The sequence below is a fragment of the Urocitellus parryii genome, chromosome 1, assembly GCF_045843805.1.
Source record: "Urocitellus parryii isolate mUroPar1 chromosome 1, mUroPar1.hap1, whole genome shotgun sequence".
Lineage (NCBI taxonomy): Eukaryota > Metazoa > Chordata > Mammalia > Rodentia > Sciuridae > Urocitellus > Urocitellus parryii.
The window spans coordinates 219,725,089-219,747,820 of record NC_135531.1 but is presented as its reverse complement, the minus strand read 5'-3'; the positions used below and the strand labels follow the sequence as shown (position 1 = coordinate 219,747,820).

Below are 22,732 nucleotides of genomic sequence, written 5' to 3'. Positions count from 1 at the left end.
TTAAATATGATCTTAAGTTAAAAATGATTAATTTTTCTATTTAAAATTGGTTGTAATTTAGAGCTAATATTCTTTTTTAAAAGAGAGAGAGAGAGAGAGAGAGAGAGAGAGAGAGAGACAGAGAATTTTTAATATTTATTTTTTTTTTCCAGTTTTTGGTGGACACAACATCTTTATTTTATTTTTATGTGGTGCTGAGGATCGAACCCAGTGCCCCACGCATGCCAGGCAAGGGCGTTACCGCACTCATCCCCAGCCCCTAGAGCTAATATTCTTGAAGAAAATTTTTATTTCACAATGTAAAAAATTGTCTTTAATGAGCCTAAATAGAGATTCACATATATACAACGGTATCTACATGTATATAGGTAAAAGTCATTGCATCTGAGAAAACTCTTTTCAGAAATATACTTACGTACATCTATATTTACATATACATGTGCATGTTGTAAATTCATAAATTATTGTTACTATTTTTTTCAACAAAGACTGTTAGGAAAGATGTGTATGTTAACAGATGATCTTTTGATGAAATCAAAACTGAATATTTCAGTTGTAAACAATGAGTTAAATACAGAACATTGGCAGAAGTTGCCCACATAAAATTTAGAAGAAACACATTATTCATGTAAACTTTATATTTTGCCTTATATTTTCAATATTAGAAATCTACATGTTTAAATGACCATTCAGTGAAATTTGTCTGTCCTCATTATTTGTCTGTCATCATTATTAGTAGTTTCTGAAGATAATATAACTATTTCAATGTGCAGGTTGCTTCTTTCTTTTTCTTTCTTTCCTTCCTTCCTTCCTTCCTTCCTTCCTTCCTTCCTTCCTTCCTTCCTTCCTTCCTTCCTTCCTTTCTTCCTTTCTCTCTCTCTCTCTCTCTCTCTCTCTCTCTCTCTCTCTCTCTCTCTCTCTTTTTCTTTCTTCCTTTTTCTGGATTATTTAAAAATTAACAACAGTATTTAACATATTCAAATCTTAGAACCAACACTTTAACCTCACATTCTGCCTTCAGGTTTATTTAGGTTGCAATCCTTGTTTACCCACTAACTGCAATTTTCCAGCAGGTCTCAGTAGTAACAATGTTTAAATGTTTGTTTCCAAAGTTTACAGAACACTTCTAATTGGAAACACTGTAATCCAGTTAATTTAATACTTGTTTTCTGAAAACAACCAGCCGAGTATTTTAGTGACTGGGCACAGAGCCCTTGACTACAGACTGGTGCTTTATATTCCAAGACTTTATTGGTGAATGCCCTGTCCCTTTTCCTTAGAAGCTGAGAAACTGAGAGTCCAGTCTTGTGTGGCCAAATGTTACTGTTTTTTTCTGTTTGCTTTATATTCAATGTCTTATGTTTAATTCTATCCATTGTCATATTACTGGATTGAAAGTGTCCTAGGTGAAAGACTCTGGGAAAAATAAGACCTTTCGATAAAACCATTGGTTTTATATTTAATGTCCCTGGTGGTAACTACTGTGTGACCTTGTTATTCCTCCATCTCCATGTTGACCTGTGAGGGAACTGTGAAGTGCATTTACTGAGGAATGAGCAGCTGTTTCCCATGAGTCTATACAAGATTCCTGTGCTGGCAAACAAAAACAAAAACAAAAACAAACAAACAACAATAACAACAAAAGAATACTAGAGAAAGAAAAAAAAATCTGTTTTCTGATTTGAAAAAGCAGAATTTTAGCTACTCGTAATTATAGTGTGAGCCAATATTTTGCTGCAACTTGTAAATAAGCCAAACATTATCTGTTAAGTCAGTGAATATGAGAATCCTGATAACAGAGAGGAAAGTAATATTATATTTCCATCGATCAAGAATATCTAGAGTACTTTTTTAACATGGGCAATTTCAGACATATCAGAAACAGATTGAGGGTCCAGAAATCTAAATCAGGTAAAGAAACTAGATTTTATTACATTCAAGATGGAAAACACAAGTGATAATATCATAGGTGATCTCTAATTGAAAAAGGCTATGCAAAAATAAAGCTTGTATTTTCTCCAATACCTTTTAAAAAACCATGATACTTCTAAGTAGAGAAAGATGACTGTGATCTTTTATTCTGGAATTGTTCTTTTTTTCCTCTTTTGTAACTTTTATGTTTTGTTTACTTATTTTTATGTGGTGCTGAGGATTGAACCCAGGGTCTCATACATGGGAGGCAAATGCTCTACCACTGAGCCACAACCCCAGTCCTTGTGATCTTTTATTCTGAACCTTATTTTCCTCCTTAATGATTCAGGAATATCATTACAGATATGGACTGCAATATTGGGTTGTTGAATTTAAAAATGAGTGATAATGAACTTGAACCTAATCAAATTGTTTTTCTTGCTTATTGATACATAATGGAGCTTAACTTATTACTAATGTCTCCCATAATTTTTCTTTTTTGTGCCAATACCTTTATTTCAGTTTGCTTCTTTCAACCTTCTTGCTGTCTATTTTGTATCTTTGTGTTGATACTCCAGTGAAATAAATATTCTAGGCTCTGCTCCTTAAAAGAATATTTATTTTCTGTTTTGAAGCAAGCAGCCTTATGGTATGTACTTTAAATGTAATATCTCTGAGATATTTTCGATGTCAGTCCTCCTTTTTGAGAAAGATTTTTCTCATTTCTGTGTTCTCTACAGTGCTGCTGTGTTTGATGGTTTTTGCTTTTGAGTGGCAGATCATTAGGTCATTAGATAATATTTCTTCACTCCTCTTGGAACTAGAAATTATTGACTAGAATTAACTACCACTCATAACAACATGAAATATCCTTGTAATATTAATGCTTATCTCAGGAAATATCAGTAATAAATTAGTAAGTGAATGACGTAGGGCATTTTCTACTAAGACACATATTTAATAATGTCTCTACTCACATAATATTGTAGAAAACACACCTTCAAGCCAATCAAAAAGAATAATAAAGGTTTTGATTTAATCATATTTTCAATAAAAGAAAGAGGCTTCTTAGATAGCTGCATAAGTTCACCATTAAGATAAGCATTGCTTCAGAACTACCACGTTTAATGGATACACATTGAAGAATATTGAAAGATTAAAATTTTTGAATCAAATGTGTTGTTTTTATAAAAAGAAAAGAAAGAATTTTAGAAGGTATACTCAAATCACCTTATTCAATAAAAGGAAAGAATGTAACTGTGGAACTCTTTCTATTCCTTACAACAGTGAGTTCACCTTCTTGGGTCTATGCTTAGTTTTAATTTTATTAGTATGAAGACTGCCAAAGATTAAAAAAAAATTGTTAAAAACTAAGTAAAATGGAAAAAGGAAATTTTATGTTAAAATCAAACCTCTTTGAAAATTACAGAAAGGTCAATTGTGATATCAAAATGACATTTCATCATACTAAAATATTTATTTCACTTTTCTGAACATAGCATATTCTTTCTTTTCCAAAACTACAAAGAAAACTAAATAAAAAGATCAAATTTATAAAAATGAAGGCAATCATAAAATTAGAATAGAAAGACATATATAGTTGGCATGATCTTTTCTGTGTAGTAAAAATAAATGAGACAAATTTTAAGGATATTAGCCTTCAATTTAAAGACTTACTTTTAGGATCCCATTAAAGAAACTTGTACCTTAAAAAGTGTAGATTTCAAAGGGTGAATAGATTAGACCTCAACAGTCTCCATTGCTAAGGTATGTGAATTATATATATTTAATTTTATATAAAGTACTAAAATAGCTACTATGTGAATACCTAATGCATTTGCAGGAAAGCAGTAAATATCTAAAAATCTATTGACCACAATAATTTGATTTGTGATCTATGTTAATTATAATTTATGCTGACTACTCTGTTAATTCAGTTCCAGTGAATATTACTGGATTGTTTTAATTTTGATGTAAAATCTGAGTAATATCCTGAATTTAATTGACAAAATTTACCATAAAACCTGTATTTGAAAAGGAAAGTTTCAGTGGCAAGATATACTACATAAATTTTCCTGAATTATCACTTTCTCGTTATCTAACTCAGCCTGAATCTTCTTTGCCAATGCCCTTTTAAACAGTGAGAAACCAAATACTGATATTGAATATGCTTTCATTAATCTAGACTGTCAGAATTCTGCAGATAAAATTTTATTTAAAAGTTGTTGACAGTTGAGAGAAAACCACTATTTCTATTATTAATATTTTGGCTAGTACCAGAGAGGTCCTGATATTCTTCTATTAGCAATTCTTACTACTGTTTTGCCTCAAAATCTAGGCCAGTAGTTATTTTCAGGGTTATAGGACTTCATCTCAACACCATAGAAACATAGAGACTTGTCTTCCAGTTCCTGAGTGAAAGTTTACTTACAGGTGAGAAGTCAAAGAATTTATTATATCAAATAATTACAGTCTTTTTGAGACGGTAAAAAAAATACCAGCTTTTGTGATAATTGGCACAATAATAATATTAGTATATCTAAGATTTTCCAATGCTCTTTCCTGACTTAATGTATATTTTATAGCATTAAGTTTTATAGAATATTCAGTTATAATTGATTTCTTTTTCCCTTTCTTATTTTAAAGTAACTTTAAATGAATTCAGTTTTAAAAGTTCATTTAAATGAATTTTTATATCAATGTTATTCATAACTGATACTATGAACAAACTCCTCAACCTAGTAGAAATAATGCATCTGTGCCAATCGAGGCTAAACATGTATAAAAAGGACTTATTCTTAAGTTATTCTTTATGTACATTAATTGTGTCACTTAAATTTTTTTATTGGTACACACTAATTATACAGAGTAGTGGGTTTTATTATAGTACATTTTCGTCTGCATAGAACACAATTTGATCAATTTCCCATCCTAATACCTCTCATTTATCCTTCCTTGTCTTAGTACTTGCATTTGCTTAACCTATGCTCCAAAATTACAGCTGTAATCTTAATGAGAAAAGCATGTGTTTTAATAACTAATAGCTTTACATAATCACATGTCATTTAACAAATGAAAATGAAAAATGAACACTTTCATTAATATGTTGCTCTATTTCTTTGTAAAACAAGATTAAGGAAATTTGACAGAGTTTTGCTACAATTTCTGTATGTATTTGCTATAAAAACTTCCGTGTAAGTGTGTATAGACATCATGTTTTCATAGTTCTGGGGGGAGTTGCTTGTTATGATCAGCTAGATGATCATAATAATGACACTGAATTCATTGTTCTGTGTATCAGTCTGCCATGTTTGATTTCACTGAATCTTTGCTTCAGAGTTTGCATGGGGTGTTCCCTTTAGTATCCACTCTTTGGGCATTATAAATAATACATTATTCTCTGTCCTACTGTATCCTAAAATTTTAAAATAAAATGGATAATGTTAGTATGGTCCTTCACATTTTGATTCCTATGCATTATTTGATTCGGTGGGTCTCCTTTAGAGACCTTCTATCTATATCATCCTGCTACATATTTTTTAATTCAAGAAATAAAGAATGTTTAGCTTTTATTTTATGCTATTATTTTATCTTAATGTTTACAAACTTTTTGTTCCAACTGTTGGATATGACCTTCCAACTCTCCAGAATTGGCAATTTGATACTTATATGTTATTTCTATTAGGGTCTTCATTGTATTAAAATAATTACTGTTTTATATATATTTATATTAAACATAAAATAATAATAAGATGTGGCCAGTGCCTTACCACATAGTTAACATCAAAATATTGCCTATGAGAATTTTGTCCAAATATCTGTTAGCTTCATAAAAATACAATGTATTTTTCTCAGGATGTGTAGATAGAAAGATCAAGTACAGATGCATTGTGAGGTTCCTTGACCTCAATGTGTGTTTATACATTTGTATGGCCATCTTACTGTGAAACTTTTTTCATAACACTTTGCATGACTGATTATTAAATGAGGCTTATATGTAAGACTTGAATGGACCCTAAATGATCTCTCTGGGGGGTGGTAAATTCCTTTTCAGAGATTAAGCCGATTGAGTTCCTCTGAGTGCAGCACAGTTGATAACCCTCTGCCAGGAGAAGGAGAGGAAGCCGAGGCTGAACCTGTGAATTCAGATGAGCCAGAAGCCTGTTTTACAGATGGTAAGAAAAAAATTAAAACACCAACATTTATTGGTGTTTTGGGTTTTGTCTTAATACTTAGTACTAATTGGGAGGATCATGTTTACAAAAAGTCATGAGGCTCCATTCCATGTTGATTCCCTGGTGACTCTGTTTAAAGGTGAGTCATTTGACCTCTCTAAGCCTCAGTTTCTCCATTTATGTTACTCTACTAGCAATGCTTTGCAATGACAGTGCATTCACTGTAAAGTTCTCTGCTGCTGTGGGAACTTCATCCTTCTCATTCTGGATCCTTAATTCACATTCAAGCATCATGGAACCACTAGAATTCAAGTTAATGGGACAGATGGTACTGTTGTCCTTTTCATCAAAACTGAAATTCACTGACACTTCAGTGAGCAGTCTTATAATGTTACTACAGCCCAACTCAGAACTCTTCCTCCACTTGGTTTCAGAGGTCACAGTCCAATAGCATTCTTTTATAAAAGTTCTGAGTCCTTCTATTTCTTTTATTGACTATTTTTCTGCACCTCTTGAAATTAATAATGTATCCCCCCACTTTTGGCCCTTGGTGTCTTCTTATTCCTAAAGTCTACGAGATGGCTTGAACAACCATTTCTGTGCTGTTGACTCTTACCCCAGACACCCTCTTGAGTTCTAGATCTGATTACATCAGTTTGTTGGTCATCTTCACCTATTGCCTTAAAACATTTAAAGGTTAATAAATATAAAACAAATTTAGTGTGGTCTCCTTCACATAATCTATAGCGTCTTCTATTCTTTACCTTATTTGATAACATCGTGATCTACCCTGCCTCTAAGGCTAAAAGCTGAGAAAGCCTCATCCTCTTCTTTTCTAATCACAAGCTTATTAGACACACTGGGGATAGGGCCCACATTCTCCAGAGGATTCTGATTCATGGTTAAATTTGGGAACCCTTGTTTTATAGGATAAAATCAGAAGTCTATAATCTGACATGTGAAGCCTTTTATATTTGGCCTCAGTCTTTTTTTTTTCTAATATTATTCCTTCCTTTTCATTCTCTGCCATACTCAATTTCTCACTGCCCTTGAAATTTGCCAGGGGTTTTATTCAAAGAGGTAACTTTGACCTCAATCTAGGAAAGTGTTTCATATTATCTGAACAAGCATTATATCTTCTAAATAAAAAACACAAACCTAGAGTAGGCTTCTAGGAGATCTGAGCCTAGTAAACATGATTTTCAATTGGCCTACTAGTAACCATCTCTGAGGCCATGAGCCCATTTTTTTAAATCTTGTACCTCATCTGTAAAATGGATATAACAACAACATTTGTATCATAGAGAATGGGACAGATCAAATGAAATAATTATTATTAATTAATTGGCATAATGCCTATCTTCCTTTTCACTCTGCTCTCCTTATTGGTTTTCAAGTATTTTAACAGTCCCGTGTAGAAGTTGTACTAGCATTGATGCTAATGACTTGATATTTACTCATGGGCTTACTTTCAACATCACTATTTTTGTAGAACTCATTGATTTGCTTTCAGTCTCTGAGACTTTCTTAAGAGGTCTCCTAAAACACTGATGCATTAAGCAAAGTGACTAAAAAATAAAAATATCTACAAACTGCAATAAGTACATGGATTTTATTTAAATACATGCCAAATATCATTTTATGTGAGAAGCAAAGGAGCATCATACCCAGTTGTTATAAGTTTTGTGTTTGCTGAAATCACTGCTGTAAGCAGAGCCCACAGAATTTCCCTTGTAATTGTGCATGTTAAGAGCACTTGCAAATTTTATCCACATGTCTGGTTGTTTCTCAATAATTAGCAGCAACCTTGTATAGTTAAATCTGTGTAGATGTACCAAGATTTCCCTTATCCATTTTATGATAACCATTGTGAAGATTTTTCTTTATAAAGAGGTTGGGTTTATAAAACAAATAAAGCCTTCAAACCAGAAAAGGGCTCTAGAAAATTTTTAACCTCTACAGAAAGTGTTAACACTATACTCTTTCTTAAGAACTTTACAAAGGTTGTTATTCAATCCTGAGAAACAATAATGAATATATTCAACATAACTAAATATATATATATATTTAGTTATGTTGAGATCATTTATAGTTTTAAATTGAGGCTGAGGCTAGTGTAGAAGAAATTTCATGATGATACATTTTCAAATGAACCTTGGCCTGGGTCATTGAGAACTGATTGCGGTAACCCAACTCTTAGTCACATCGTTTTGATAACGCTCCACTGGGGAGGCTTTATACAGTCACCAGACCTCTTTGGTTAAGAGACTCAGCCTGATAAATTTAGAATAGCAGCCAGTTTGCTCAACCTTTCAACCTCTTATTCATTTACTCATTCCTTCTTCCAATAAACAATTATTAGACACCTTCTATATGCTGTGTCCAGTTCCCAGCACCAGAGGAATATAGAGTTGTGGATAAAAACAAGTTCCCTTGCTCAAATAATGTGAAAATATAAAGATGATAAAAGGAAAGGATAGATACTAAAGGTAAGGGATTAGAACTTACTAGCATTCAACATAATGGCTTGAGAAGGTCTTTTTATTAAGGTGACATTTTATCAGAGACCTCAGGAAAAGTAAAGTTGGGCCATGTGAATATATGAAGGAAGTTTATTGTAGGCAGAATAACAAAGGCACTGCCCTAAGACAGGAATATGCATAACACGATGAAAACCAAGAGGCCAGTAGGAATAAAACAGATTGAGAGATGTGAAGGGTGGTAAAATTTGAGATAAGAGATGTAGTAGAGGCCAGATCATAAGAGCTTTGAAGAATATTGTAAGAATCTGGTTGAAAAATCTCATGATATGCCATCTTAAGAGTGGATGGATAGATAGCAATGGAAAAAGATGGGAGATTTCTTGGAGGTCTCTGCAGTAATCATCCAGGTGAGAGATGATAGAAGCTTAGTTTACGTCAAGAATGGTGGGAATGGTGACAGGGTGAGATTCTAAGTGTATTTTGAAGTTGGTGATGGATTTGCTGCTGTACTGGATATAGAAAGCAAAAGAAAGAAAGGAGTCAAAGATGAATTCATATTTGGGGGTCTCAGGGTTAGTAAGCTAAACCCTGAGGGCAATATTTATGAACCTTCATCTCAGATAAAAAAAAATGTGCCCACTTTTCTAATTAGGATAATAATAGACAATATATTGTCTCCACATTGACAACATTAGATTTTACAGGATTAGAAATTGTCAACTTGTTTACTTACATTGGAAATTACTCTTATGATTCATGACTGGTCTACCACGAGAGCTGACATCTAACTAGTGCCAGTACATAGCAGCATTTGGCCTCCAGAGATTTTTGTTACCAGAAAAGCAGGAGAAAAATGAAAGGAAGTAAGAAAGATGGATAAATGAGTGACTGTGCTTCCACTGCCGATGATTGTTAAAATGATTTTGTCATTCTCTGACTCACATTCATTGATACTTCTCAGCTTCATAGCTATCACCTTACTAATGTGTTCTATTGACTTTGTCCTTTGTCTTGTCCCTTAGTTCCCCTTTCTTCTTTCCTCTCATGCCATGTCTGTCCTTAGCTCTGTCCAATGGCTTTGTGATTCTAGACTTCAGACTACTTCCCTAGGGCCTGTGTTGTTCTTTACTATTCTTCATTCTGCATGTCTTGGCAGCCTGTAAAATTTTGAATTTGACATGTCACCTTGATTCTCCTTGATTTTATATTTCACTCCTTTGGGATTATACAGTTCATTAATTGTATAGTCAGAATTTGAGTTAAAGAGAATAACCTTCTTTCCTTAAAATGATGTATTTTCTGTTAATTTGGTAGGTGGAAACAGCTCATCTCCCCAAAATGTTCTGAGTTCATCAACTTATAAAATAACTAATTACCAATGCTGACTTGAATAATAGAATAACCAGCTCCTTTCCAATTTTCTTTCTTTAGAAAGGAAAATGTGAATAAAACATTTATTGTAGAGGATTTAGGTATTTTAATGAAACAATGGAGAAAAGGGTATTTTCCTAGTAACTTCTTACATAAATTTTACTGATTATGCTATTTTATTTTTATTAATGAGCAGTTTGTCTTTGAAGAAACCAATAAGCTCTTTTTTATTGGAGATTATGGGTTTAACATGATGAAACCCAGGTTAGACTTTATGTAATGTATCATGAGAGCAAATTAATGAAACCACCCCAAAAACATAGCATTTACCCATCGGGACTCATTAAATGTTTGAGACGTTCTCTGTTATGTTTACATTTAATTAATAGTCCTTTCAAGAGAAGTGTGTGATAACGTTACTAACCAGCTTAGTTAGAAATCTCTTGCATAAAAGCCAGACAGGCTGTTGAGCACTCTTGCCTCAAAATAAAAGGGAAAATTTCTGACGAGTGCTAAACCCTGTGGGCAATATTTCTGAACTTTTATCTCAGATAAAAATGTACCCACTTTTCTAATTAAGATAATAGTGTTTTTTTCTTTCCTTGTAAAACTGTTTCTCTTCAATTTTAAAGCTGACAAAAACTCCATACTATAAAATGTTTTTAAACAAATGGAAACTTTATTCTCCAATAATCTTTACTTGAAGCAAGTAGAGTGTTCAGCATGTAATCTTTGTTTTCAGGTTGAACATAAATTGTGAAGTCTCAAGCATTAAATTTCTATTAAGACTATTCCATCTCAGCCCAGCATAGTGGTTCACACCTATAATCCCAGCAACTTGGAGGCCGAGGCAAGAGGATGGCAATTTTGAGTGCAGCCTTAGCAACTTAGTGAGTCCCTAAGCAACTTAGTAAGATCCTGTCTCAAAAAAAAAAAAAAAAAAAAAAAGAAGAACATTTCATCTCAAATGTTTCTACTCACTTTTTCAGAGCAATATATAGCAATATATTTCATACCTAGAAGTCCCAAGTCAGATTTGTTTTTAATTTAGAATACTTCAAATAGTTTCATTTGCATCTTTCAATGAAGATGTATTTCTTTTGAACTTAATTTTAGGATTTACCATTAATTTCTATAATACTCTTTAGGATGGCATTTCTGAAAATGTTTTTAATAGAAGAGTGGAAGCATCTCAAATTATAGAATAGATCTACACCTAGGAAAATCTGTTAGCAAGAAGACCCTGAAATACATCCCCTCAGAGTTTATTTCATCCATTCAACTCATTAAATAAAAGTGATTTAAACAGTGTGGAGGAGATTTAGGAGAAATTAGTGAATTACAGAGAGCAATAACATAAAAAATAACTAACAAACATTCAGATAACACCATGGAAATAAGAAGATGAGAGAGGTGACATCCAAATGGAATTTGAAATGGCAGGCCTAAGTGTTAGAAATGATTTGGTTGAAGAAGTATCACAGAAAAATCTTTTCATGAAATATTACAGTGTAAGCTTTTTACTTGTTTTGAATATCAAGATGTTGCATGCATGTCTTTCTTTCCAGGTTGTGTTCGGAGATTCCCATGCTGCCAAGTTAACATAGAGTCAGGGAAAGGAAAAATCTGGTGGAATATCAGGAAAACCTGCTATCGGATAGTTGAACACAGTTGGTTTGAAAGCTTCATTGTTCTCATGATCCTCCTCAGCAGTGGAGCTCTGGTAAGACATCTGATACCTAGTCAATAAATTGATTGTCAGTATTTTTAATAAATGAGTTAGAAGATAAAAATATCATGGCAGGTTGTTTTACCTAAGGGCAAAAAAAAAAAAAAAAAAAAAAAAAAACCCTACAGATTGCCAAGGACAAAATTTCAGCTGAACTCAATGAATATTTACTGAGTTTTCCAACATGTCAGGCACTATTCTTGCTATGTTGAATGTAAAGATAGATCTGATTTGGGTAATATTCTCCAGGAGCTAATAGTAATGGGGAAGAGAGATACATGGTGCTCACAGACCTGAGATGAATTTATAAGTAAATATTATTCATAAAGCAACAAAAAACAATTGGTCATTTGTTATTTCAGAATGGTACACAGCAAAGCTTTGCAAGGTCTAGAAAGAATAAACGTTTTCAGCCTGTCAAGGTGGGTTGAAGGGAGCAAGCGTATAATGGTAAGAAAGCATAAAACAACATAAGATATTCAAGAAATTAAAAGTTTCTGAGCTATAGAGAATGCCATGGGAGGAAGATCAAGTACAGGTGACCAGAGAAACTGGGGAAATATAGGCACTGTCAGCTCCTGAAGCAGTTTTTATAGAGGAAAGTAAATGAATGTTTTAGGGCAAGAATCGAAGATGTTTCTTATCCTTGTTCATATATACATGCCTTGTAAAAGGGATCTAGGAGAACTATAATCTTTCTGAGACTTTTTAAAATTGCAATTCTTTCCTATGACCCTGACAAAGAGGAGCCATTAGAAACCCATTAGCCCACATTCAGCTAGATATGCTCCTGGAAATTCCATTATACTGAAAGCAGAATACTTAAGTACTTTACACAATGCCTCATAGACAGTCTTCATAGATCTGGAATTTGATTTTACAACACTCACAGGCTAATACATTAACCTGTTCTTTCATAAATGCTGGCAGAGATGAGATGCCAGGTTAGAGATAAAGGTCTTCTTTACTCCTGGCACCAAGGTAGCATATGCTTGAATGCATTAGTGTTGGTTGTCCTGTCCCAGATCCTGTAGCAGCATAGTATGGGGCTGGGTGAAGGCTGTACACTAGAGGGTAAACATCATAGGTGAAGAACTCAGAGCTTAAGGAAACAATCCTTTTATACCAGTTTATGCTGCTCTTTGTCCTACTCACTTCCCTCAAGGTTGTTTGCCTCAAACCCAGCGCCGAGAAAGGGCCTGGCTGAGAGCAGTCAGGGCCTTGTATTCTTGGCATTCCCATTGAAAGCACCCAGGTACCATCACGGGTCCTCAGTAAATTGCCTCTCCAAACAAGCCTCACTTCTCAAAGGCAGAGAATAAGAAAAACACGCTTACTTATCTGGTATTGTGTAAGCAGGAATCTTAATATTTCTGTAACATCTTGTATTCCTAGTAACTGAAGTTCCTTCTATGCTGAGTCATATACATGACCAAGACTTACAGAGAGGAGATTTAAAACGCAAAAGTTTAGAGTAATTTCTTCTTTGAAATATTTAAAAAGGAGATGACATTTTGGGGGAAGGTGTTCTCAAAAATGGAATCCAAATGAGTTATATGAAGGAAAAAAGTATTTCAAGAAGTTAATGTTTTCACTGGGACAGTTTGCTAATTAGGCTAGATTTTTTTAAATAACTGTCTACAAAATGAATAAAAACATAAGAACTTTAAGTTATCATTTAGGATATATTTATTGTATTTCAAAATGTTTATATAAATTTTCTCATTTACTTAACAAATGATCCTGTAAAATTATGGTGTTTTTCTTCTACCAATGAAGAAGAAGCTGAATGCAAAATTTAAAATGTTCCTTAATGTCCCAAAACTAGTAAACCACAGAGCTGTCACTTAATTGAAGTTCAGCTTTAATCTCAACTTATTTTCATTCAAAATGAGAATACATCAAGAAGAAACAAATGAGTTATAACTGAAACGACTACCAGTAAAACCTAAACCCCTACTGTGGCAGAGCCCACATTGTGGCATCCTTGCCTCCTGCTCCCACATCCACAAAATGGGTCCTAGAAGCCAAGACCCCTGCAGTGAAGCCCTGCATCCTGCCCTGGGACCAGTCAGTAAGCAATAGTGCATCAGGGCATCTGCTTCTCCTCACAGAGAGTCACTGCTGGTCCTGCTGTGAACCTGAACCTTAGTTGCAGGAATAGGAACCTTCTTCCTTGAGACCCAATCCTACTTGACTTCATGCTTTAAGGGCAGTCATTGCCATCATTGCTGCTCAAATGGCTTGCCTGATTTCTCCAGAACTTGGGAAAAGGGAGCAGGTAGGTCCTAGGAGCTAGAATCCTTCTGCTACACTCTCATTCCACTGACCCCAACTTTGGCCTATTGTTGGCACCTTCTTTGTGCATCTTAGTTATCTGTCAATTATCTCCACCCAACTTCTTCATTTTCTTCAGTACTGATATTAAAAGTTTCCAAAAAGTACTAGGCATAGTTTTTAAAGTATTGAGAACAGAACTTGGAAACAAAAGAATGAGAATGATACATGCCCATAACCATGGACAGGTAATACAGTATTAACCAACAAGGATATAGGTCCTTTGGCTTTCTTTCTTCCAACAAGGTGAACAGTGTTTTACCCTGAAGGTAAAATCCTAAGAATTTAGAACTATTTAGATCAGCAATCATTTTCAATGTCTCAGTGAGCTCAATTCTTTAAGTCCATTCAATTTTTTTCCCAAAAGACTTATGGCTACAGGTCATTGTCTGTCACATTCGTGCAATGAATTGAATGGTGATTTGTAGAGTCAAAGCTTATGAGAGATGATGAAGTATGGATGCAGGAGTCAGAGGGAAAAAATCATGTTCTGTAAAATGACTGTGTTCTGTAGCCCTAGTAAGCTATTGCAATCATGAATTTGGCCAATTTTCCCTCTCACCTACTATTTTCTCGACATAGTGGTAGCACTGGAATGCACAAGCTTGTCAGAGCCAAAATAGAGGTTTCAAATCCTACATCAGGGTGTAAAGTGGAGAGTAAGATGTAAAAGATTTATAAGACAGGCTCACCTGAGATATGTCCTTAGATTATCAGGATTCATTCAATTTGAATGAGGAGAAGTGTTAGATGAAGGGAGAAATCCCTACAGGGGTCAGATATCATGTTTTTTCTCTGAAATAAATTATTAGTAATTTCATTATTTTGCACTGTTCTCTTTGCTGCTTGAAACAACTGGTAAGAAGACCAGAACAAAGTGCCATTGGGTATCCATAACCTAGAGCAGGGACAGATGGCTCACAGCAGTATTACATTTCAGTGGTCCCCATCAGAATTGCATTTCCTGTTTCTCTAAGTTTTAAATTATGCATGAATTGAAATTCAAATATTATTTCCACAGGCTTTTGAAGATATATATATTGAAAAGAAAAAGACCATTAAGATTATTCTGGAGTATGCTGACAAGATATTCACCTACATCTTCATTCTGGAAATGCTTCTAAAATGGGTGGCATATGGTTATAAGACATATTTCACCAATGCCTGGTGTTGGCTGGATTTCTTAATTGTTGATGTAGGTCCCTTGGAGTCAATTTTAAAAGGCAATATTAAATTTATTCTTAAAATGTGTTCTGAAAAAAATCTTCATGGATATTACCTATTATCATATTTTAATTTTGTTAGCTTCATGTATTTTCAGGCCATAGGTATATGTTTTTAGAAGTGTTAGTACAACTAGAAGAAATATATTCATGAGGAAAACCCTCCAATGACGGGAGATTCTCTTCTGTACCATTCTAGCATTTATAGTGGACTTTTGTATGTGTTTTCTGTAATCAGAGGAAATGTAATTCTTTAAATATATGATCTGAATATCATTCCTGTTAAGATTAAGAACAAAATGAAAAACTAGAGGGTGGTTAAATATCACAGATTTATCACAAATTAAAGACAAAAAAATACTAATCTGTCACAATATAGAATTAAAAGACGCAAAAGGATAAAGAATGTATCAAGTTGTCTGATCAATGAGCTGAAATTTATGTTAAAAAAAAATGGCTGCTATGGCCCACTGGCTTAATATTGGGGGAAGGAAAAGAAAGGAATTTCAAAATGCTTTGTTATAAGGACAGAGAAAACTGAAAGAAGTCTCGATTTTTGTTCCTGTCTCAAACAAACAACTGCCCTTTACCTCCAGAATGGCAGTAAAGCAAAGTAGCCATTAATAATTTCAAATGATAAATTCAAAACACTGCTGAGTACTTGAGTGACAGAAAATACATAAGCATACTATATGTATTATTATTTTTAAAAATATGAAACTATTTTTACAGGCTTCTCTTTGAGATAATTGGGAAAGAAATTTAAACTAGTTTATGTGATGAAGGAATCTAAAATAGATACTAATGGCATACCACCCATTGTTAATCATTCATTTGTATTTGGTGTAATTTATTTTATACGTTAATGATCTAAGTTAATATATATTGATATATTTTATATTATTGGAAAAGGTATGACCTTGTTCACCCTCCTTTATTATTTTCAGGGTATGTTCTTCAATCTTTTGCATAGATTTTCAGATATCTAGTCTTTGTGGTTAGGAAAGAAATATTCAATACTCAGTTGAATATTTTTTTTTAAAATGCAGTTTTTAGAGAGTTATTTTCTATATGATGCCTGGAAAAATTAGAGTGCCACTTGAAATTTTATACTACCAATAAATGCTTTAACATTCAAGGGTGTACACCATCACTGTTTTCAAAATATAGTATCATTCATAGATAATTATAAATATAACCATAAACAGCAAATTCTTCCCACAAAATCAAACCAAAACTAGTCATATTTACTCAAGAGTTCAGTTTATCAACTATTATGTGAATCTCAGTACTTTTTTTTAATACTGGGGTTGAATCCAGGGCTCTTTACCACTTAGCTAAGTCTCTGATCATTTTTATTATTTTTTAGTTTGAAACAGCATCTTACTAAGTTACTTACGAGTCCACTAAGTTGCTGAGGTGGCCTTGAATTTGCAATCCTCCTGCCTCATCCCCTTGAGTCTCTGGGATTACAGGTGTACACCACCACACTCAGCCGCTCTTTTTTTTTTTTTTCAATAGCATAAAATATTAAATACAATATCACTTTTTAATATGAATTATTCACAATTTTTTCAGTGTACAGCATTTTCATTATACCAAATGTAGAATTCTCACAGAATTTTTGTTACTTTACGTTAATGACTTTATACTGTTTTTATTCACCTTTAATAAATAAAATTATTTAGTTACCACCCAGAGAAAGAAAAGTCATAAGATGAATCCCTTTTGTAATAGAATAGTTTTAAAGGAAAACTAACCAAAATAATAAAGAAAAAAAAAAAACAAGAAAAGGAATATAGGTTATTTTTTCTCTTAAACTTTTAATACAATTGGGTTTTTTAAATTTTTATTTATTTTATATTTTTTATTGGTTGTTCAAAACATTACAAAGCTCTTGACATATCATATTTCATACATTAGATTCAAGTGGGTTATGAACTCCCATTTTTACCCCAAATACAGATTGCAGAATCACATCGGTTACACATCCACATTTTTACATAATGCCCTATTAGTAACTGTTGTGAATATTCTGCTACCTTTCCTATCCTCTACTATCCCCCCTCCCCTCCCCTCCCATCTTCTCTCTCTACCCCATCTACTGTAATTCATTTCTCTCCTTGTTTAAAAGGAAAATTGCATGGAATTGGAGGGAGACCCTCATTGTTATACAAAATTTCATATAAGAGGTTGTGAGGGGAATGGGAAAACAATTGGGTTTTTTAAGTTATAAAAATATTTAAAATACCTTAAAACTTTGAAAATATTATCACAAGTATACACATTTTTCACTCAATTTATGACAAAAACATTTACAAATACAGATTAATTTCTTTTCAATTAAGAAATGACTGTTTATAACAAATTATTTTGTTTTATACTTGAAAATCTGAACTTAGAATCTCAATGTGTGTAATAAAATGTTTAGGAATACTTAATGTATAGAACTCAGGAAAGCATATGACTTCAATTTGAAATTTTGTTTTTTGAAAACAGAAATATACATGTATACAATATTTAATAATACACAACTTTGAGAGTAAGTTCCACAGAGTATTCTGGCTGATAGAGATAGAAATCTAGGAATATAGATTTTGGAAATGATTGATTTTTTTTTTAAAGACAGGGTCTTAATATGTTGCTTAGGTTGCTCTGGCTGATCTCAAACTTGTGATTATCTTGTCTTTTGCTCCCAAGTAGCTGGGCACACACCCCTGAACCCAGCCTGAATATTTTTATTTCTCAAAAATTGAGAAGCTTATTGTCAACAGTCATTCTCAGAGGAGGATATCTGAACCAAAAACATAGGCACATGTATGTAGGAATTCATTAGGGGGTAAATTCTCAGAACCCCTCCAAAATCTACTGAATCACAATATCTGGGACTGGGAACCAGCAAACTGTTGTAGATTACAGATTAATCTAATGCATATTCAGGTTTCACAATCACTGATTTGATTTGCTGTTCAGAGGATGGACTCTTCTGGTTTCTACAAGTTTTTGATTATTTGAAATTTACTTGATTGAGCATTATAAATTAACATGAGCACATATTTGTGTATGTACAAAGGTATGCATAATTTGCTAGCTGGATAGATGCATATATAGAAAAGCATATAAATATTCTCAGACACAGAGTACAATGTAGTTTTTTCAACAATGTTCATATATTCAATATCATAAAACTGGTTCAACAGTGGTTTAGAGTACTGGTCTACTACTTCCAGAGGCTATTCAAATTGTAATCAGTGTTTTAAAACTTTTGGGTTTTTTTCTGATTAAAATGGGAGTATATTTAGTTTTTAAGTGTACTTTAAATGGAAAATAATGATCTCAAATGACTGAATTTAACAGTGATAAGAGAAGCAATTTAATTGTAATGGAAGCAATTAGTTCTATCAGTTATAAGAAATTTAAAAGAAAATGCAATATCACATTTAGTTCAATATTCTGAAGTAACTACATAAGGTCCAGCACTTTCAAATCTTCTGTTTTGTAAAACAGCTGACTTGTCTTTGAGTAACAGCAACAGTGACTTGGGAGCCATGGATTTTTTTTTTTTTCAACTCCTTAAATAATTAAATATAAGGAAATTGTCTTTGAAGTGTTCCTCTTCTTCCCTGACAAACCCAAATCTAGTCGTTACCTCAGTTCATAGTGAAAATATTTAAGACATTGTTCTTCAGCATTATCTGTGGCTACCCAGTGCAAAATAAATAAATATTTAAGTGGAATTTATCCAGAGACTAAAACATTTACAGATCCAAATCCAAAGCCATTGAGGAAATCTTTTTTTTTTTGTTACTAAAATATATTTTGATTTCTGATCATGTTCTTTCTTCTGAAATAATTTATGGTTAGAGCTTAGATTCCTGTTAGATACTGGCATGGATGGTCATTGTGATTGGTCTACCTAACACAATAAAATTTTTACATATTTAAGTTTATGCTGAAGCCAATGAGACCACCTACTCTCATTCTCTGTTCAATATAATTGAGAATTTCTTCCATAAATTATTACAAGGTAGATCTTTAGTGCCAGTCCTGAGAAACTGAAGGATAGAAATATTCTGTCAGGAAATTTGCCTCTTCTCAAAATCATGAGTCTTCAGATTGTTTTTGAGTAAGTTTTATATTCAGGCTTAGATTTATTTTAATGTGACACTTTTGTGTCAGTTACAGAATAAACAAACTTTGTTAGGCAGTAGATGTTATTTCAATTGAAACTTTTATAGTTGTTCTAATAAAATTTTCACTTTAAATAATCAAGTGCATAAACATCAATTAACAAAGTATGAAAATTATTATTTCTGTTTAGATATAGTAAACATCTTTCATTCCATTATTATTATTATTGGTTAACTTTCCTTGAAATCTAATTTTGGACAATGAGATAATTGTGTAGAAAATTATACTGTTCTTGTTGAGCTTCTCTGAGCATTGAAATTAACTTTTCTTCTTGATCCTTTATCAATTTCATTGAAATAATAAAAAATGTTATTTTTATAGGTTTCTTTGGTTACTTTAGTTGCAAACACTCTTGGCTACTCAGACCTTGGCCCCATTAAATCTCTTCGGACGCTGAGAGCTTTAAGACCTCTAAGAGCCTTATCTAGGTTTGAAGGAATGAGGGTAAGAAAATAGTAAATTTATTAATATAAAGTTCTTATTTTTAAATGGGATACTTATAGTGTAAAAATGAATGGGTATGTAGTAACTTTGGGCTGTTCATTTACATGCATATACATATATAGATATGGGCTGTTTATAGTAAGTGTGATATACACATATATACAGTATTTTAGCACTTTTTTAAAACAGAAGAATGAATCGAGATATTAATTCTTCCTAGACATATTATTTTTAGGCTATTGGATGATGAAGATAAGTGACTCTTCCCTTTGTAAATGGAAATCTGTTTTCTAAAAGTCAAGTGAAAAGACCTGACACCAACTCTCATATACAATTTGGGGACTTTCCTGTATCAAATGCTCAAATAAAGTTTATTTGGAACTACCCCGTGTGGCAAGCATAAGAAAAGACAAGGAAGTGAAGTAACATTGGCTGTCACCTTCAATTTCATATTTAAAATAATGGTTCATAGTTAGTGGAATTATGTCAAAATTACATTTAAAGAAAACTAAAGCTCTGAAAAATTACTTTATTTACACTAGGCTTCACAGGACCTAAAACAAAATTTGTTTAGCAGGGACAAACAAGATAAAATAGATAACACCTATGACCAACCCACTTTTAAGGTTGCTTTGAATCAACAAGTTAATGACACACACAGAGGGCAGTGACTGAATTTTCTATAATTAGTTCATATCCTCATTTATTGCTATGCTTCTGGAATTTTTTGCTCTGATTTGCAACTATTTTCTCATACCTCTTGTTCTCTCAGCCTGGAATGTTCCACCTTGCTTCCTCAATCCCAACTCACCACTTGATGCAGCAAACACATACCTACCTTGAACCTTAGTATGAATTTGCCTTGTCTATTCACCATCAAGAATAAGTGCATATCCTTCCTGTATGATTACACCCAAAACTCCCATTATATTGAATGTTCCTTGTTTCCCTGACTGCCTTTCTACCTATAGTCTCAGACCAATTTCATGCAGAGAAAAGTCTAGCTCACTGATTCTCTAACTGTGGTCACTGATCAGCTATCAGCATCATCTGGCAATTTATTAGAAATGAAAATCCCTGGACCCCAGCCCAGACCCTACTAAATCAGAAACTGAACTCAGAAATCTGAGCTTTAACCAGCCTCATGTGAATATTACTGATCCTTCAGCCTAGCAGTTCTCACTGATAGCCCTGTCAACCTAAGTCTTATGGTAACCTCTACTACTTAATATATCCAGTTAATATGACTTTCATGTATAGAAAAGAGATGATGACTATATAAAAAAAATCATAAGAAAAATTGAAATGCTCTTTATCATATAAAAATCAAAGAGTTACATTTCATTTTATGCAGAAAGAAATTCTTGACATTCATTTTTTGAGCATTAGTAGAATGTCACACTCCATCTAGGACTTAGGAGTGATCCTTGGATTTGAGGAATGTTATATGGCATTTTTATTAACAGAATATTCTTGTCCCTGCAAAACCACTGCCTTTGGTGATTAAGTCAGTCTATAAATTTACACTGTTTACTCTTGTTTTTTTTTTTATCTAAAATCTAGGTGAATTGGATTGAAAAGAACATTTTAGTGTATTTGGAAGAGCACAATAGCAATTTATGTTTGTTAACTATGTGAAAAGAAATATTTTTAACATGGTTAACAAAACAATACATTTGAAGCATATTGAAGCTAGTTTCCTTGGAGTCCTAAGACTTTTTAAGCCTATTTATTTCCCAAGTGGCTTCTAATCAGAGTGATAGGAACATATCTCTCATTGTTTCATTATTACACTTTTTTAACACCAACTATGTGTCAGCTGTTGTGCTATAAAAAAGAACCCAGTGCAATGAAAAATAGATTCCAGTCCCCCAAGGATTAGTAGAGCAGATTATCATAAGACATAGTGTTCTATGGTATCTGCTGTAAAACAGTGAGCATACAATGGTGCAGGAATCCTACAGAGGAGGAAGTGCCTGCCCAGAAAAACTAAGAATTCACAATGAGATAACATTGGAAACATAACTGAAAGAATAAGCCCCAAGCCACAGGCAGGTGGGCATTAGTGGTTGAGAAGCACAGAGTTGAGTATGCAAGGTGTTTTGGGGGCAATGAATACAGGGATCAGTGTGCTTAGGCAGTAAGCATAGTGGTATGGGTAGCTGGAAATGGAGATAAAAGGGTAGGCTTGATGGAAAGTTAGCCATTTTGAACTCAACTTGACTGAAGAAAACATGTCATCTTTCTAAAAAGAAGCACAGTCATAAATGCTTTTTGTATCACTTCACATTCCCATGGAGCCTCTATAGGTCCACGGACTCAAAAATAACTACTGTTCTGGTCACTGGGTTAACAAACCATAGCCCTTATGACTGTGGCTAATTGACTGTTTTTGCAAAGTAAGTTGTATTAGAACATAATCATGCCCATTTGTTTGTATCTGATGGTGGTTGCAATGGCAGAGTGCAATAGAGCTCATGTAACCCAATACCTAAAAATGTTGAAAAATATGTTTGCCAACCCCTGTGCTAGATAATCTCATATGTAGTCAGAAAGCCCCATGTGTCCCCATTTGAAAATGTCTTGAGAGCCTCCTTAATATATTGAAAACAAGAAGGACCACAATGTGATTGTACTGACACATTATTATCTTCTACACACTTGTTCTCAAATGGGACTATGGCTGTAGTGTAAGAAAACAGACAATTTTGAAGGATTGGGGTAAATAAGAAAATCTACAGACTCAAAAATGCTACAGAAGTTTTTCTGGAGAAAAATAAAAATGTCAAAATCACTGGTGATCAGTAGCAGAAGAAATGCTGAGTGGCAGAAGAAAAGAGAGGAATTATTTAAGACAAACTATGTATC

At 33.3% G+C, this 22,732-nt stretch overlaps 1 protein-coding gene across 3 annotated transcripts in view; it reads left to right on the top strand.

Moving 5' to 3' along the window:
* Scn9a (sodium voltage-gated channel alpha subunit 9) overlaps positions 1–22,732 on the top strand; it is a 90,970-nt gene that overhangs the window by 54,795 nt on the left and 13,443 nt on the right. For all 3 annotated transcript variants that reach the window (XM_026411135.2, XM_026411136.2, XM_026411133.2), the window contains exons 17-20: positions 5,966–6,086; positions 11,509–11,663; positions 15,028–15,201; positions 19,742–19,864. In XM_026411135.2, coding sequence (XP_026266920.2) covers positions 5,966–6,086; positions 11,509–11,663; positions 15,028–15,201; positions 19,742–19,864 — 573 coding nt within the window. The remainder of the gene's footprint in view (positions 1–5,965; positions 6,087–11,508; positions 11,664–15,027; positions 15,202–19,741; positions 19,865–22,732) is intronic.